The sequence below is a fragment of the Anguilla anguilla genome, chromosome 1 (assembly GCF_013347855.1).
Source record: "Anguilla anguilla isolate fAngAng1 chromosome 1, fAngAng1.pri, whole genome shotgun sequence".
NCBI lineage: Eukaryota > Metazoa > Chordata > Actinopteri > Anguilliformes > Anguillidae > Anguilla > Anguilla anguilla.
In genome coordinates, this window is record NC_049201.1 from 8,028,234 (window position 1) to 8,045,865 (window position 17,632).

The 17,632-nt window shown below is 41.2% G+C and overlaps 2 protein-coding genes and 1 gene segment (V, D, J or C); 2 read left to right on the forward strand and 1 right to left on the reverse strand.

Moving 5' to 3' along the window:
• The window catches only part of LOC118237206 (papilin-like), a 36,388-nt gene extending 33,832 nt beyond the window's left edge, over positions 1-2,556 (forward strand). The window contains exon 28 of the mRNA XM_035435704.1: positions 284-2,556. Within this exon, the coding sequence (XP_035291595.1) occupies positions 284-444 (161 nt within the window). The 3' untranslated portion in view covers positions 445-2,556. The remainder of the gene's footprint in view (positions 1-283) is intronic.
• A 1,434-nt stretch (positions 2,557-3,990) lies between these two features.
• On the forward strand, positions 3,991-4,557 carry LOC118237236. The segment is given in 2 exon segments: positions 3,991-4,065; positions 4,214-4,557. Coding segments are annotated over 2 exon segments (384 nt in total).
• Positions 4,558-8,626: 4,069 nt separating this feature from the next.
• LOC118210508 (M1-specific T cell receptor beta chain-like) overlaps positions 8,627-17,632 on the reverse strand; it is a 128,818-nt gene continuing 119,812 nt past the window's right edge. Inside the window, exons 5-9 of the mRNA XM_035387130.1 lie at positions 15,490-15,538; positions 11,679-12,026; positions 11,319-11,336; positions 10,925-11,031; positions 8,627-9,070 (exon numbers count right to left, since the gene is read on the reverse strand). Coding sequence (XP_035243021.1) covers positions 9,044-9,070; positions 10,925-11,031; positions 11,319-11,336; positions 11,679-12,026; positions 15,490-15,538 — 549 coding nt within the window. The 3' untranslated portion in view covers positions 8,627-9,043. The remainder of the gene's footprint in view (positions 9,071-10,924; positions 11,032-11,318; positions 11,337-11,678; positions 12,027-15,489; positions 15,539-17,632) is intronic.

The window sequence follows — 17,632 nt, forward strand, 5'->3', positions numbered from 1 at the left end:
AAAGAGCCTCTTCTCTCTCTCTCTCTCTCTCTCTCTCTCTCTCTCTCTCTCTCTCTCTCTCTCTCTCTCTCCCTCCCTCCCTCCCTCCCTCCCTCCCTCCCTCCCTCCCTCCCTCCCTCTCTCTCTCTCTCTCTCCCCCTCCCTCCTTCCATCTGTCCCGCTCTCTCTCCCTCTCTCCCTCCCTCCCTCTTCATCTCTCTCTCCCTCCCTCCCTCCCTCTCTCTCTCTCTCTCTCTCTCTCTCTCTCTCCCTCCCTCCCTCCCTCCCTCCTCCCCATGTGAAGGACCCGGGCTGGGTTTGCCCTCGGACTGCGTGGATCAGCCGGAGCTGGCCAACTGCGAGCTGATCATCTACGCCCGCCTGTGCTCCAGCCAGTACTACTCCAGCTTCTGCTGCGCCAGCTGTGCCCGGCACAGCCGGGGGGGCGCCGCCGCGCTGGGCTAGGCCTGCGGGGGAGCCGGGCCCCGAGGTCAGGAGGTCAGGAGGTCATGTGGTCCTGTGAGGGGGCCAAGGGACTGGCTGCAGCTAGGCAGGCTCAAGGACCATTCTCCCCCTCCCCGCCCCCCCCTCCAGAACTTAACTTCATACAGCAGTACCTTAACTTCATTCACACACCTGAATTTCAGAAGCCGAGGACCTGAACTTGAGACCCATTTCCTGTGGTGGAGTATAGTCGTGACCCTATGATTTTTATTTTTCTTTTTTTTTTGTAGATTTCGTAAGCATTTCTGTTCAGGGAATTCAGTACATGTATACATTTTTTTAAATAAAAGTTTAGTTTGAGTTATGTCTTCGTGGGAATGGGATGTGATCGTTTTTGGCAGCAAATAAGTTTAGAAGTGTACCATTACTGCCATCCTAAGTGTTAGTTGAATGAGACTTTGTGCAAGGAGCGGTAACGATGAACAGATATTTGGTCAGTTTATTTGTTCATAACTCGGCACAGTAGGACCGGCCATGGTTTCGTGCCTTAACCTCTGCCTGTATCGTGTACACAGTGTGACCAAAGATGGTTTGTGAGTGTCCACGGGGGAGGGGCATTCAGTAAAAGTTCATTTCCTCATGCCCTTCTGAAATGGGGTTTCATGAACCACCACCATGTGTGAATCTCATTCGCTCAGTGGCCACTTTATGATGTGAGAGATGCCAGGTTTGGTATGTCATGTCCTCTAAATTATTTTGAGATAATTATGAGACAGTACTGGGCATGCGTCTGCGATTTGTGGGGGTCATAGGTCTTGACCTTCCTGACGGGCGCTCAAGTTATTGAGCCTTATTTCTTATGATTGGTTAGATTGGCCAGTGTATGTGTGATTGGCCAGTTAAAATGAGGAGAAATCAGGCCAGTCCAATGTGGGATGTATCTGCGGATCGAGGCCCGTGTTCAAACCATTTAACGCTGAAAGTATTCCTCACACTGGACTGAAGCCAGTTTTTTAAATTTTTTAAAGATTTTTTTAAAACCTTGAAAGTTATATTGAGGTGTGTAACGGTTCCAGTATTTGGAGTAACATTTTGCAGAAGGTGAATACTGAAATATATCAATTAAACCACAGTTGAACAGCATACAATTTCTTAGATGTATGTGTGGTTAAAAGCGTGTACATTTAACATGTTACGCTTACATCCTAGCCATTTACAATACACTCCTATCCAGAGTGATTTAAAAAGCTACATACTGCCCATCTATACAGCTGGTTATTCACTCAAGCCATCCAGGTTAAGTACCCTGCTTAAGGATAGGAAGGAGGCAGCACACCTGGGAATCAAACCAACAACCTCATGAGTCGCAAACCCAGATCCTTGAGCTTTATGCTGCGATGTATTTATCTTTGTTTTTATCAGTGTTTCTTTTTTTTCCCCTTTTTTTTTTAAATGAATGAATTAAAGAAAAGGGTCAAATGGAGTTTCTGTCCAAACTTAACGGCTTCCGGATTTCTGCAGGCTTATGGAAATGAAATGTACTTCAGTATGGGGTAAATGATTAATATATTTCACAACAGTGTAGTATAAAATATACATTACTATATCTGAAAACAGCAATTTGTATATTTATGCTTATTTGGTGAAGTGTTGCAATGTCTTTATAATATATTTTATTTCTGTTTATATTCAGCATATTCTGTTTCTGCAATGGCAGTGCCCACAATTGATAAAATCCAAAACAATTTTTTGCCAATGATAGAAATCTCGGACACACATTGTCCGTGAGGATAACTAAGAGAAATCACCCTTTTAGTGTGATGTACGTCCTGATGTTTGCTTTCCAGAAATGAGTTAGGTGTCATTTTGTTTTGTAACTTCTCTCCACATTAAAATCTATTTTTTTTATGAAAGGCTTCCCATTCAAATTAAACAAGCTGGAACTACAACTTTGAGTTTTTTTTTTAGGTAATTTGTTTTCTGGGGTGTTTATAGTAAATGATTTCTTAAACTCTAGAAGTTTCCAGTTGGTTATTAAAATGTATGTTAATGAATATGGCCCCCATGTTTGTTTTAATTCCTGTTATTGTTTATTTGTAATTATTGTGTTAAATAAAAAAAATATTTTCATTACATTGTTCGGTCTTGTGTTTGTCCACAATGCTTGGATTGATCTGCGTGGTTGAATTTAAAAGAAATAAATTACAAATGAAAGCAATGGTGCTTGCCATTGTTAGTTTTCGTGCTAATGAATTCACAGGAACAATAATGCAAAGCAAGTTACTATTTGTTGATTAAACCACTCAGCTGATTTTCACCACTTGAGTGCCATAGTTTCTATTAAGCATGAAATAAAATAAATGTATTTTTAGGTTTTTTCTTTTCTTTTCTTTTCGCCATGTTGTACTGAATTTGTTTCCTTTATCTTGCTTTTTGTCACGATTTGGAGTCATTGCTTCTTTTGGACCAATCACTGTTAGTACCACGGTTTGCCACTAGAGGTCAGTGTGGTATAAAGTCAGACTGGCCTGAGATTGAGTATGACCTCTAATGGTGTGGTTGCCAGTGCGAGAGTAGCTATTTGCTGTCTGCCAATGTGAAGCTTGTGGTGAGGGAGGGAGAGAGAGAGGGAGGGAGGGAGGGAGGGAGGGAGGGAGGGAGGGAGGGAGGGAGGGAGATATACCTGAGCAAAGACACAAAACAAAGCACAGAGCAGCCCTTAGTAGAAAAGCAATAGGGTTAAAGGCAATAGGGGGTTGACAATTGGTGGCATCGTGGACCACGATGCACTTCCTCACGGCACTTTATCTGCTTCTCTTCGTTACACGTGAGTTTCAAACAAACCGCCTCGGACCAGAGCGACCGCGGCACCGACACGATGTTTGCACCTGGATAGGACCGCAGAAGCAGACTTTTAAAGACTATGCTTCATAATCAAAGCGGGGTTGGACACGTGCATACATACACACACGCGTGTGCTTGCAATTAACGTGCACTAGCGTGATGAATGGAACCTGTGCGCACGCTTTCATTTTGATTCTCTTTTTTTGTTTTCTCTCCACCAGAAACGTTGGCCGCTCGGTTTCGCCAAGACAGGTTTGCTGTGGTGCAGAAAGGAAGCAGCGTTCAACTGCCCTGTCAACAGGATGGCACACATGAGTACATGTACTGGTACCGCCAGTTTGCGGGTCAGGGTCTGGTCTTGCTCTACCTGTCCAGGTATGAGGGGACGGCGGCAGAAAAGGAATCCAAGGACCCCAGGTTCTCGGCCGCACGGCCAAACCGGCAGAACTTCCCTCTGAATGTCACAGGCCTGCAGCTAAATGACACCGCCACGTATTACTGCGCCAGCAGTTCAGCCACAGTCACACAGAGTCATGCAACGCCCCATCAAAAACCTGTGCTGCACTTCTCCTGATCCCCACCAGAGGTCAGTGTAGGGCTACAACTACAAACCCAGCTGAGCATTTTTTTTTTTTTGGGGGGGGGCGGGTGGAAGGGGTTGGCAGAAGCCTCTGTACCCTCATAAATATTCAGACTGTACCGTGTTTCTTTCTTGCTCACAGGCAGTGTCTCATGAGGAGACGGCCCCAAGCACAATCATGACCTTTCTTCTTCTTCTTCTTCTCCTGCAATGGAACTGTGAGTGTAAAACTGCTTTGTTTTAAAAAAATAAATTTAAAAAAATCATTTTCTTGGAGGCTCAGAGGATAAACACAGAAAGTGCTATGGAAAGCAGAGCTAATGAAACGCCCTTCAGTTCTTCATCTCTCTCATTGTCTCTCGGCAGGTGTGGACCTGCTCCAGGTCCTGCAGTCCCCACTGGACCTGGTCCTCCGTCCAGGCTCCCCCGCCAAGGTCACCTGCTCTGTCTACGGCACCAGCAGCCCGTTCACCTACTGGTACCGCCGGACCCAGACAGAGGGGATACATTCCTGGTTCTCCTCTTTGGGTACGGGAAGCGTGGACCCGCCCAGTCGGGACGGGTTCGGCGCCAGCAGGCCCAACGACTCCCACTTTGTTCTGGAGTCGGCCGGGGTGGCGGAGGCGGACCCCGCCGTGTGGTACTGCGCTGGGAGTACCCACGGTAACGAAAGCCAAGCAGGGGGCTGTACAATAAAGGCTCCACTGTGAGTGCGCTTTGCACAAAACCACAGAAGACGTGACGCAGACGGTACCTGCAGGCAAACTGCTGTCAGTCACCCCGCGAGCTGCGACCGCACGCACACGTGCACATCGCTCCTCAGACGGAAGATACTCTCAAATCCACTCCCGTTCTGTGAAGGTCAACAAATAGACTAGTCTAGACTTTTACCCGTCTAAATTCAAGCTAAGAACTGGTGCCTTTGATTGTTTGAAGGCACTGTGAAGTGCAATACAAGTAAGTAATCTGTGGGGTGTGTAGGTTTTTTTGTATGTCAATCATCAATGAATTCACTTTTGCCAAATTTTCCGACATGGACATACAGTGCATTACCCGTCTCTATGTAAAGAGAACAAGGAGAATTAATTTGAATATTTTAAATTAATAGTCTGCCTCTAAATTGCAGCTACAACCTCTCAGCTGCCCAAACTGGCATTTGTGTTGACTTTTCTACTCTTTTCCAAAATGCTTGGGATCTGCTTGTGTGGTTCCACCCCTGGACAGCAGGGGGCGATGTAGACTGGAAAATGAGGGTGACTTCAGGGAAAGGTTACAACTACTGCCTGTCAAGAAGCGAACAGGAAGGCAAGTTGTCATTTAAACCCATTTATATTTATAATTAAAAATACAAGAGATGCCAGATATACCTTACTTATACAATAATAGTAATAATAATAATAAACCTACATTTTATCATCTATGAAAGTGGGTAAACTATTTTTTACGAGGTAGCTGGCCCCCAATTGCAAATATGAGAGTTTGGTTACCGAACTAAAACGGCAGATACTATGACGCGTAGCAGTAGCAGTAGCAGTAGCGGCCGTGGTTTCAGGAGTCTCCAGGTGGGATTCTGATCAAGATAAGCCGAGCAGCACCATTTACAAACCCAGCTGTGCTGCACAGGCGTCACAGAGCCCCAGCCACGTTTGAGTGCTCAGTGCCATGTGCATGAAAATGGAACACTCCCTGAATGCGGAGCGACTGTGGCTGTGTGTGTGTGTGTGTGTGCACGTGCTTCTGTGTCTGTGTGAGTGTGTGTGTCTGTACGTGAGAGAGAGTGCAGGTAGAGTGAGTTTGCAGCGAGGCAGGTGTGTGTGTGTGTATGTATGTCTGTATGTGCCTGTGCATGTGTATGTATGTGTGTCTGTGAGTGTGAGTGTGTTAGCATGTGTGTATGTGAGTGTGCGTGTGTGTGCTTCTGTGTCTGTGTGAGTGTGTGTCTGTACGTGAGAGAGCGCAGGTAGAGTGAGTTTGCAGGGCACGTGTGTATGTATGTATGTATGTGCCTGTGCATGTGTATGTATGTGTGAGTGTGAGTGTGTTACAGTAGCATGTGTGTATGTGTATTTGAGTGTGTGTGTATGCATGTGCATATGTGAGAGAGGTTGCAGTGGGGCAGGTGTGTGTATGTGTGTCGGGTCGGGGGGGGGGCTGGGGGGGGGGGGGGGTGCCTGCACACGGCCCGCCTGTCACCACATCCTCTCCCCGCTGTTGTTCTTGCACCGACACAGGCCCTGGGCTGCGGTCTCACAGTCTGCCGGTGGAGCAACAGTTTCCCGCCACACGGGAGGCGTCGCTGGCCCCTCCTCTCTCTCTCTCTCTCTCTCTCTCTCTCTCTCTCCTCTCTGCACCTTGCAGGGGCATCGCAGCGTGCAAAAAGCAGGTCACATGACCGAGGTGCACCAATTATGGTTTCCTGCTGCCCTTGGTTGTGCTACATTTCTTCTCCCTTTTACAGCGAGAAATATAATTCTGAGAATTTATTGTTCTGTCCCACTTTTTTTTAAGCACACTTGTACACTCTCAGAAAAAAAATGAGAGTGTACAAGAATGAAAAAGTCATTAAAAAGGTACAAACACCTGGCACTGGGGTGGTACCCTATAAGTCCTTAAATTGTACCCCTAGCCAGCAATACATAATTCATTTGTATATTTTTTGTTTGTAAAATGTACTTTTTAGCACCCAAATATAACATTATTGTACTTTCAGGAAACTTGTTCCTTAAAGAACAAAAATGTACCTACACTGTACCTTTATCTCTGAGAGTACATCTACAATGACTGTGTCACTGTGACGAGTACGTAAATAAGGGTCAACATGGAAGTAGGCCTAATGAACTTGTAAATAACTAAGTACGCAGGCCGGACTAATCTTTCTTTGCTGTGTTGCTGTATGTCGCTATTACCAGGTTATACTGTAGCTACATTTGGGCTTTTAAACCTCATGGACAGCAACCTGCGACTGAGAATCTTCTCAAACGGAAAATAAGTTTCTGACAAAACAATGATATGCGCAGTAATGTATGTGAATGGAATAGTTTACATCGGGTGTCATAATAGCAGACACAGAATACTGAGGCCCGGTTACATTTTGTCTCTGTTAGAAAAAAAAAACCAATTTCACAAGTTTGTGAGATTCAGCCGACGAAAAGAATAAAAGGCAACAAGTTCTCGCCAGCTCAAAACGAGAGAAAATATGACACGTGTGGTTTTTAAAATGAACACACGCACACGCAGACATGCACTCAAGCCTTGGGTGCAGAATTTCCAGTGCAGGCAGTTGAAAAGAAACCGCTATGGTTTATCGCGCACAGGAAATGTTTTTTTTTTCCCCCAGCAGCGGAGGAGGTAGAGATGCGGATGGCAATGACAAAAACGACCTGAAACGAAGAGCAAGAAGCGATCGAAAACCTCCCGCTGCTTAATACAGCTGGAAACAGGCTGAAACTATTCCATAAGCCCCAATGGAAACCGGACGCGTCCGTAGACCAGTCGCGCTGCTGCTCCCTGGTCATTCTGTATTTTCCCTAATGCAGAAATTAAGACAGAGCAGAACAGCACGGGCACACTTCTTGCCCCGGATAGGTCGGCTTATCCCAGGGCCTTCACACGGCAGAGACCGCTGTCTGTTGTTGTACTTCGTTTGCAATTTCCGATCAGATCAAAGATGCTAATCTAAACAGGAAGACACATTTAAATAACAGTTTTCTGTTATTTAAAACGAGTTCAAATTTCTAATAACGGTGTGTTTTACAGATTCCCTACGTAACTGAAAGTTGTCCACTCTGGATTTAAATACTCAGACTATTACAGCATGTATGAGGAGTACAGGGGCAAATATATGTACTGCACATGAGTTTGACAGGAATGCTTCAGTCTTCGGTAGGATCTATGGAGCATTCACGCAATGAACAATGCACACACATACTATTTATTGGGAAGCTCAAGGCAGAAACAATGTGTTATTAAATTACTGAAAAGGTTTACCTTAGGAAAAAACCTACGAAACAAAATGAGTGTCTACCGAACATTTTGAAATATATTACTGATGATATATAACTATATTTGCGAATACTTATGGTACCTTCTCTTTTTCCCATTAAGAGAAAATGATTACTTAATACAGAACAAATCTGCTCTACAATATATAGATAAACATAGACAAAGTAACGTGCAGTAGAGTATATAGTAGTATAGTAGCATATTGCTTTCCTTTATTATGCATTATACAATATGAGCTGCTAAACATTGGTGGTGGTTGAAGCAAGTTTGCCTTCTTTACAGTGAAAGAGCTCAGAGATTGTGAATGGCTATAGATGGTCACTGCTGCTCCTATCATTTGTTGACAGTTTTTTCATGCACATAATCGGCATGCTGACTGTGAAATCAAAGGGATATCTGTTAAACAGTCATTTACTTATTTGGTCAACAAAGTTATTCAAAGAATCAAACAACACTCCACTCAGTAACGATTTTGTAATTCTGCCCTGGGTGTTTGACAGAAATGTCTGCGCAGTTGCATCTGTCTCTCCAGACAGTTAAACGCAAGGGTGTATGGGTTGGGGAAACAACACAGCTAAACCCCCAGCTAACACCACAAAGCATTTATAAGTGCTAATGATTAGTTTATGGTTTATTCGAGCTCTGTTTAAAAAAAAAAAAAAACTGCAAACCAATGATGGTGTGAACGGTGCAGCAGATTCCTGAGTGTGTGTGTGTGTGTGTCTGCAGTATATACACACTGTATGATCATTAATTAAGACAACAGGAAATAGTTCATTATGTTTGCAAAAGAACAGTTTTAATAGATCATAAACATGAATATTCACCGGTAAATACACACTTAGCGACCGTTGAACAACAATTTGCTTTGAGTTACATATAAAAAGGTTATATGGGGAAAAGCTCAATATAAAAAAAAAAAAAATATATATATATATAATAAAAATTTTAAAAGAATTTAGCAGAACCAAAGCAAATCACATTGTCACTAAACCACAGGCATTGAAAGAGATATGCAGGCAGAATGTCCTGAAGTACAAATAATACAAGGTTAGAATGAGCATGAAAGGAAACAAAACCCCCCAGTGAGAGGGCAAAAAAGGCTGTAATTATGTGCAGCTTATTAATAGCCGAAGAATGCAGCTCCAAATGTGTCCGTTCACCAGCAACAAGAGCGCCTGAAGGTAGCTCCGCTCATTCGTAGCGCTTAGCCACTGAGCTCTGTGGGACAGATTAAAACAGAGAAATAAGTGAGATTAGGAGCTTTTAATGCTGAGCTCTGCGGGACAGATTAAAACAGAGAAATAAGTGATATTATGAGCTTTTAATGCTGAGCTCTGCAGGTCAGATTAAAACAGAGAAATAAGTGATATTAGGAGCTTTTAATGCTGAGCTCTGCAGGACAGATTAAAACAGAGAAATAAGTGATATTAGGAGCTTTTAATGCTGAGCTCTGCGGGACAGATTAAAACAGAGAAATAAGTGATATTAGGAGCTTTTAATGCTGAGCTCTGCAGGTCAGATTAAAACAGAGAAATAAGTGATATTATGAGCTTTTAATGCTGAGCTCTACAGGACAGATTAAAACAGAGAAATAAGTGATATTATGAGCTTTTAATATGTAGTGCAGGACAGATTGTAACAGAGAAATAAGTGATATTAGGAGCTTTTAATGCTGAGCTCTGCAGGACAGATTAAAGCAGAGAAATAAGTGATATTAGGAGCTTTTAATGCTGAGCTCTGCAGGTCAGATTAAAACAGAGAAATAAGTGATATTAGGAGCTTTTAATGCTGAGCTCTAGAGGACAGATTAAAACAAAGAAATAACTGATATTATGAGCTTTTAATGCTGAGCTCTGCGGGACAGATTAAAACAGAGAAATAAGTGATATTAGGAGCTTTTAATGCTGAGCTCTAGAGGACAGATTAAAACAGAGAAATAAGTGATATTATGAGCTTTTAATGCTGAGCTCTGCAGGTCAGATTAAAACAGAGAAATAAGTGATATTAGGAGCTTTTAATGCTGAGCTCTGCAGGTCAGATTAAAACAGAGAAATAAGTGATATTAGGAGCTTTTAATGCTGAGCTCTGCGGGACAGATTAAAACAGAGAAATAAGTGATATTATGAGCTTTTAATGCTGAGCTCTGCAGGTCAGATTAAAACAGAGAAATAAGTGATATTAGGAGCTTTTAATGCTGAGCTCTGCAGGACAGATTAAAACCGAGAAATAAGTGATATTAGGAGCTTTTAATGCTGAGCTCTGCAGGACAGATTAAAACAGAGAAATAAGTGATATTATGAGCTTTTAATGCTGAGCTCTGCGGGACAGATTAAAACAGAGAAATAAGTGATATTAGGAGCTTTTAATGCTGAGCTCTAGAGGACAGATTAAAACAGAGAAATAAGTGATATTAGGAGCTTTTAATGCTGAGCTCTAGAGGACAGATTAAAACAGAGAAATAAGTGATATTAGGAGCTTTTAATGCTGAGCTCTGCGGGACAGATTAAAACAGAGAAATAAGTGATATTATGAGCTTTTAATGCTGAGCTCTGCGGGACAGATTAAAACAGAGAAATAAGTGATATTATGAGCTTTTAATGCTGAGCTCTGCAGGACAGATTAAAACAGAGAAATAAGTGATATTATGAGCTTTTAATGCTGAGCTCTAGAGGACAGATTAAAACAGAGAAATAAGTGATATTATGAGCTTTTAATGCTGAGCTCTGCAGGACAGATTAAAACAGAGAAATAAGTGATATTATGAGCTTTTAATGCTGAGCTCTACAGGACAGATTAAAACATGTGCGCTATTAGTGTAGAATATGAATTAAAAAAATTTCCTGCAGTAATAGTCATACTGCTCAGATATAACACAGGTATAATTGTATCACAACTGCAGCAGGTTGTTGTAGGTGCTTGGTGGTTGACTTAAAAAAAATACTGCTCCACCTTATTTATATATATATTTGTTTGCTTCTTATTTGTTTGTTTATTTGTTTGCCGTTTTTTTTTTAGTAAGGATATTACTGTTAGTACTGCTCCAGCTGTGAAGCTATAATTTAGCACACTTACCCGGATCTTCCAGACCACTGCACTGATGAAGAGTCCGTACAGGAAGCTCTTTGCGATGAAGACACTGTAAGACAGCTTTGCAGTCAGGCCCGATTTCAGGAGGTATTCTAGAGAAGAACAAAAAAGAGACACTTGAAGACCAAACTAAGACCAAAAAATCCACGTATGGGATTTATTCTTAAGAATATGGGTACTTGTGCAATGCATTTGGACCACTTTCCATCAGAAAGGTTGACGAAGCATAGATTCTGTATGTATTAAACCGGAGTCAAATCCCTTGCATGTGTAAACATACTTGGCAAAAAAATACGACTCTGATTCTGATACACAGTCAAGCTTGAGCAAATAAGCCACCACCAGGCAATGTGTCAAAAATGAAAATGTGCAAAATTACCTCGATCCATACCACCACCTGCAAATATGAGCGGACAGAAAATTCTACATTAATAATTCAGAAATGCCATAAAGACAGAGAAACAATGCAAAAATTATTATGGTTATAAAGGAACGAGGTTGAAAATAATTACACATTATGTATCAGATTATTTGTAAAAAAAAAAAATATATATCATTCCATTTATTATTCAAATTCTAATGGAAAAATAGCTACAGTTCTATTGGTATTACACTTATTTATTTGGGAGACGCTTTTATCCAAAGCGGCGTACAATAAGTGCGTAGTCTACACAGCTATAATATCTATAGAGGGGTTTTCTCCTCCGTGAATTTGGTCAGAGATATCTGTGAGTCTCACCGTTGACTCCTTTAATGGAGTCTTTATCTTCCTGGTAATCGCTGCCATCGTAGAAGCTGGTGAGGCAGGTGAAGGTGCTCCTGGTGTCAAACCACTTCCTGTACGAGACCCTCAGCCTGCTGGTGATGCTGTAGAACCTATTGTCCTTATTGCGGAGCGCGGTGTCGTCCGTCCGGACCCCGCTGGTGACGCTCACCCCGTTCACCTTCCAGGACACGGTGATGTGGTCGGGGTAGAAGCCCGTGGCCACGCACACCAGGGTCCGGTTCGTCTTCTTCTTCACACAGCCTTCCCGAATGGAGGGCGGCAGAACCTTCACCTTGGGTCTTGTGATGTTGACACCTGGTTCTGTGGGTGAAGGGGGGGTGGGGGTGGGGGGGTATCAAAGCAGGGCAGAGACTGTGAAATAAAGAAACGCCATCTTGTGTGACCCCGATGCTGAGGTCTGTGGGTAAAGGGGGGGTGGGGGGGTATCAAAGCAGGGCAGTGACTGTGAAATAAAGAAACGCCATCTTGTGTGACCCCGATGCTGAGGTCTGTGGGTGAAGGGGGGGTGGGGGGGTATCAAAGCAAGGCAGAGACTGTGAAATAAAGAAACATCTAGTGAGTAGTTTTTGTGTGAACAATACAAGCTGATTAGACCTCCTCATTATGTACCATGCAGAGACATGTTCTAGCCACCATAATGTTTTAAACGAGCAATCCCCAGGTCATTGTACAGGCTTGCAACCGGCGAGTCGCCAATACACTGTCATCATGTGTGTCACCTGTACTTTTGACTGTCATCTGTTCTTTATTTTTGTTGATTTGGTATTTGAGTTCACTATTGCTTTTTGGTGCAAATTATGCACAGTGAGAGACAAAATAAGGACAGAGCTGAAAGAAATCAAAGTCACTTACTGTATCTCAAAAAACTGTTAATAAATCGCCAAACATTTGCAATGAAACCGTCATGAAACAAAAAACACAGCCTGATAGTTGGGGTTGCGTTAAAAAAAATCCCATATCCACTGGCTCAGCACTCACAGAATTTAAGAGAACCGTTGAGTGAGAGGTATTTAGAGGTATACGTTTATGAAAATGATAAAAGCGTTACAGTATTTTAAATATATCACAACCAAAACAAATATCACTCTGCATATTTATTTGCACACAATAAAAAATAACCCTTGCGTATTTAGACAGCCATTTTTGAAAACATTCGGTTTGAAAGACTTTGTACGCGGTACGTTTTCAACAAGTCTAAATATACGAGTGTTATCTTTCATTTTGCGCAAAAGCCTATTTAAAAGTCAGTCTCATTTACTTTACTTACCGAGAACGGTCAGTTTAGTGCCTTTAGCGAAGTACAAGGCATCTGCAGAGCACAGTTCTCACGTTTCATTTAAAAACGGTTCAAATCTACAGTGCTGGAGCGTATCCAGGATCTGAGTCTTTCGTTAACAGATGGTTATTGTTGTCAGAGAAGCACAAAACATCTTATACAGTCAAGCCATAAGCACAAAGAGAATTTTATTAGTCTCTAGGTTACTGTCTGCATGCATCATTTTCTGATGTATGTTTGGTCCCACAAAAACAGTGGCAGTTGCCCAACCAGAGACTGGGCTTCTATAAGGAAAGTTATTTTTAAATTGTCACATTTCAATAAAAAAAATTTTTTTCCGTTCACTTTTATCTTTCTAGCCTGAACTTTAGGAGTCTACCTAGAAATGGATGTATATCAGTTTTACTTCATGTTTTTTTTAATGCATGCCAGTCAGCTTCACACAAACTAAATTTTGTTTTTATTGTTGCATTTCCTTAGCTTTCAGTAATGACATTCATTGACCACAAGCCTAAAATTAATTTCTTTTAAAAACATAAACTGCATTTTTTTTTAGCTCAGAGAAACCAGCAGAACTTTGTTGACTTCAAAGTTATGTGTAATAATCGAGTAAGTACCGCACATCATTCCTAAAGTACAGACAGAGCCTTCAAGGCTTAATCATGTGACCGAAGTACGGTCATTGCAGCCTTTCTATAGGTCAGTATACAGAGCGGCCTTCGGTCTGAGAGGAGAAATCTTACCTAGAACCGTGAGCTTGGTACCCTCTCCAAAGTAAAGAGGGTAGGTGCCAGAGCACAGTGCCAGCCCATGGGGTAAAAAGTTAGCGCAGCCTAGATCTAATTTTCTCATGCATGTCACAGTGGGGTCAAGATTATTTATTATTTATTATTTTCAGTGGTGTGGCTACTGGTGCCCATCGGGAGAATATGCTTATTGCTGATACTTATGTCGCAATGGTCTTTAGTTAGCTTATTTTCCTATCAGCGCACCGGTCCTGCAAATGACAATAAAACCCAGTTTCAACTGTGCATTCTAACTATATAGAATGCAAACTATATTTTTGGATAACTCATCATGAGTGTACACAAGCGCTCCGAAAGAATGTGGCTAGGAAAATTATGAAATTATGCTTTCTGAATTCAGTGGTGAAGACAGTGGACATCCTTGATGCTGTCTGAATGCTACAGTTTCCATTATTATTTTATTATTCGTACTGAGAAAGAAAAGAAAATAGCTAACCACAAGCACATAGCCTAACAAGATTTCTTGTACAGTAAGCACTACATGGCTAAGACCCACTGTTCTGTTATGCATTATTACACAGGAGACTACACCATTAACACTGTTGCCCCCAGGTACTTTATTTAAATCATCTTTGCTGTCTCATAGCCACTGTAGCTAGTTTTGTTGACTTGCAACTGTACAACATTAAGTCACTGACTGGAAAATGCTCAATTTTTTCTTTGCTACACTTTATTACTCTCAGTTACATCACTGCACTGTAATTTAAAATACAGTTCTACCTATTTTTATACGGTCTATGAGTTCTACACACACTGCGAGAAAAAGTGAATTCTCACTCCCTACCCAGCACCCACAAAGATTTTCTTTTTTAGAAAGACTAACTGATCAATTTAGAGGAATTTAATTTGTTTTTTCTTACCGAGAACAGTGAGTTTGGTTCCGTTTCCAAAGTAAGCGGGCTGAGAGTTCACACTGTTTCATGGTAGCTGAAAAACTTATCTCTCTACAACACTGGAGGGGTTTCTGGGCTGTTTGCCAGACTTCTCCAAACAGCTTGTGTCTGAACAAACCTGGTTGCCTATGTCCCTGCTAAAGCAGAGCTGGATGAACCAGTGCCCTCTGAAGTACTGAATGCATAAATTCTAACTCAATTTTAGATTTGAAAATGTGTTTGCTAAAAAGAGTCCAACATTTTGACACTGTCCCATCAAGATGCTAAGAATAAAGCTCAAGTTTTAAGACTGAAGTGTAATTCATCAATAATTATTACCAGAAAAACACTGTAAATACCATCAGTGTATTTGGAAAATATTTGTGTAGTTGTGTAATTTGTGCATATATATATATATATATATATATATATATATATATATATATATAGCTGGGAAAGAGTGCTGGCAGCATTAACCTACTTGTGCTTCTCTGAGAATCTGGCCATCTATTAATGAACCATTTAAACAAGGAAATATATATTTTTCCTTAAACAAAAATCTAAATATTTTTGCCCTGACCCGTGATTTCGATCAGCCAATGACTTTGTACTGAAACGACTAAGTAGATCTAAGGCATTGGCTCTGGATCTGAATATCAGCCTATTCTACAATAGGCTACACTGTAGGTATTCAAACATAGTACATTTATAATAACAAAATACTTCGTGACATAAAATTACCCAAAATATTTCATGAACATTAAGACTCTTCACTTAGTGACAATGACATTTCCACAATGGTAACTTACCCAAAACCGTCAGTTTTGTGCCATCTCCAAAATAAGCTTCCCTGTTGTTAGCACAGTGCTGGAGCACCAAAGCCAAAAACCATAACTACAGTAGGCTACTTACAGTAGACTATTACAACACTACGGGCATGCACACACTATAGGCCTAATTGGTTCAATTGTTTCTTACATAAACATTATACAAGCACATCTTAGCTGAAGACAGAATTTTATATTTAAAAAAATATTTCTCACCTAAAACGGTTAGTTTAGTTCCGCTGCCGAAGTAGGCAGGTTCGTAGTTCACGCTGATACACAGCCACAGAAAAATAGCCTAGCCTACCCTCAAAGACCTAATTAGACAGACGCAAGTGCAAGGCTGTCCCGTCATTCGTTTACAAAAACAAAAAAACAAAAACAAATCGCAGCTATTTATGCATGAACAGTTATTACACATTTTCAGAGATTTTGGTTATTTCGTTAGCCTTACCCAATACTGTGAGTTTGGTTCCGTTACCAAAGTACGCCTGTCCCAAGTTACTCACAGCCCTCCGTTCGATGAGAAGAACCGTCAAGCACTTCTAACGGCACTTTGGATCTTGGCGGAGAGCCAGATCTCATTTTTTTTAAATTCTATGAAGGCCAAGGCACGGCTGATATTATCAAATTACATTATCAAAAAGAGTTTGTTCATACCAAACATTTTCACTAATCATTATCTGATATAATTGCTTATTATTTTTTATTCAAAAAAAAAAAAAAATGTGTGCGATTGTTTCGCTCTTGATTCGAGTACTATCGGCGTGAATAAGCTTTGTGTAGATGATAAATTTCTTACCTAAAACAGTCAGTTTGGTGCCCGATCCGAAATAGACTTCTGAGTAGGAACACATCGAGGAAATGCTGTCTTATAACAGAAAAACTAAGCGACTCTAAGCGGCTAACTAACGTGTTCCTGCGTTGCAGGTGTTCTGAATAAGCACTTTGGGTCCACTTTATCCTTATAATTAAAATGTGAATATGGCATGGCTCAGGCACGGAATGAAGTTATCCTATTTATTAATTCACCTATTGGTTATGAAAAAGTCGTGGTAGCCTACTGTATATAAGGACAGGTACAATACAATTGTATTTGCTGGTCTGACAATAAACGATTCTCAACCAGAACAGAACTTCAGTGATCCGCTCAGGTAGCCTAGACTACTGCACACTGGTTAGTTAATAGAATTACGCATGTCTTGTATCATTGCTTTATCATTGCATTAATTCATTTACTAGGAAACAACTTTTTCCACTGTGCCTCGTCTTGGTCGTTGTAGATCTCAGAATGAAAGGTTATACAACTCTCTGCCACGGAGTGCATTGGCCTCATATTCATTACTTGTAGTTTAATTGCTAGCCTGATTAAAACAAAAAAAACAAAACAAAAAACAATGACAAAGCTGGGTCTAAAAGCTTCATTTATGTATCACCAGTCCATACAAAACATGAAAAGTACTTACCAAGAACCGTTAATTTTGTGCCTGGGCCAAACGTGGCTTCATAGTTAGCACAGTACATAATCTTCACTTCCAAAAGCGCAAAAGGACGTTATGCATTCTTCATTTCCAGAATAACGAGGGAGGATTTTTATTATTTACCGAGCTACGTAAGGGCCTCTATTTATATTTTTGCTTTTCCAATATAGTTTATCAGAGAGCTGATTTATGTTTAGTCAAACTATCCATGGACTGCGCTGAAGCACCTACCACCATATACTCCCAGCTACCTGTTGATATTCTATAAAACCCTTCAACTGATACCTTTTACATATTTTACACCAAGGTAGAAAAACATACAGTACACTCACCTAAAACTGTCAGTTTTGTCCCATCACCAAAGTATGCAGGATTGCCAGAGGCACAGTGCTGTAGGCTTATTAAATGAATTTACCTTGAAGCCAATATCAGGCCTTTGTTATTTATTTTTTGATTCCTTTACTTATCAAATCCAAACAATTACGTCCTGCATAGCTGTCAACATTGCACGTGAGAACAAAAAGATATGAAAGCGTTTGTCTTACCTAAAACTGTTAATTTAGTCCCATTTCCAAAGTAAGCCTGGGTCCCAGTGTCACAGTGCTTAACTCACTTGGAAAAACAAGCCCTGTCACTTGTCAGCCTAC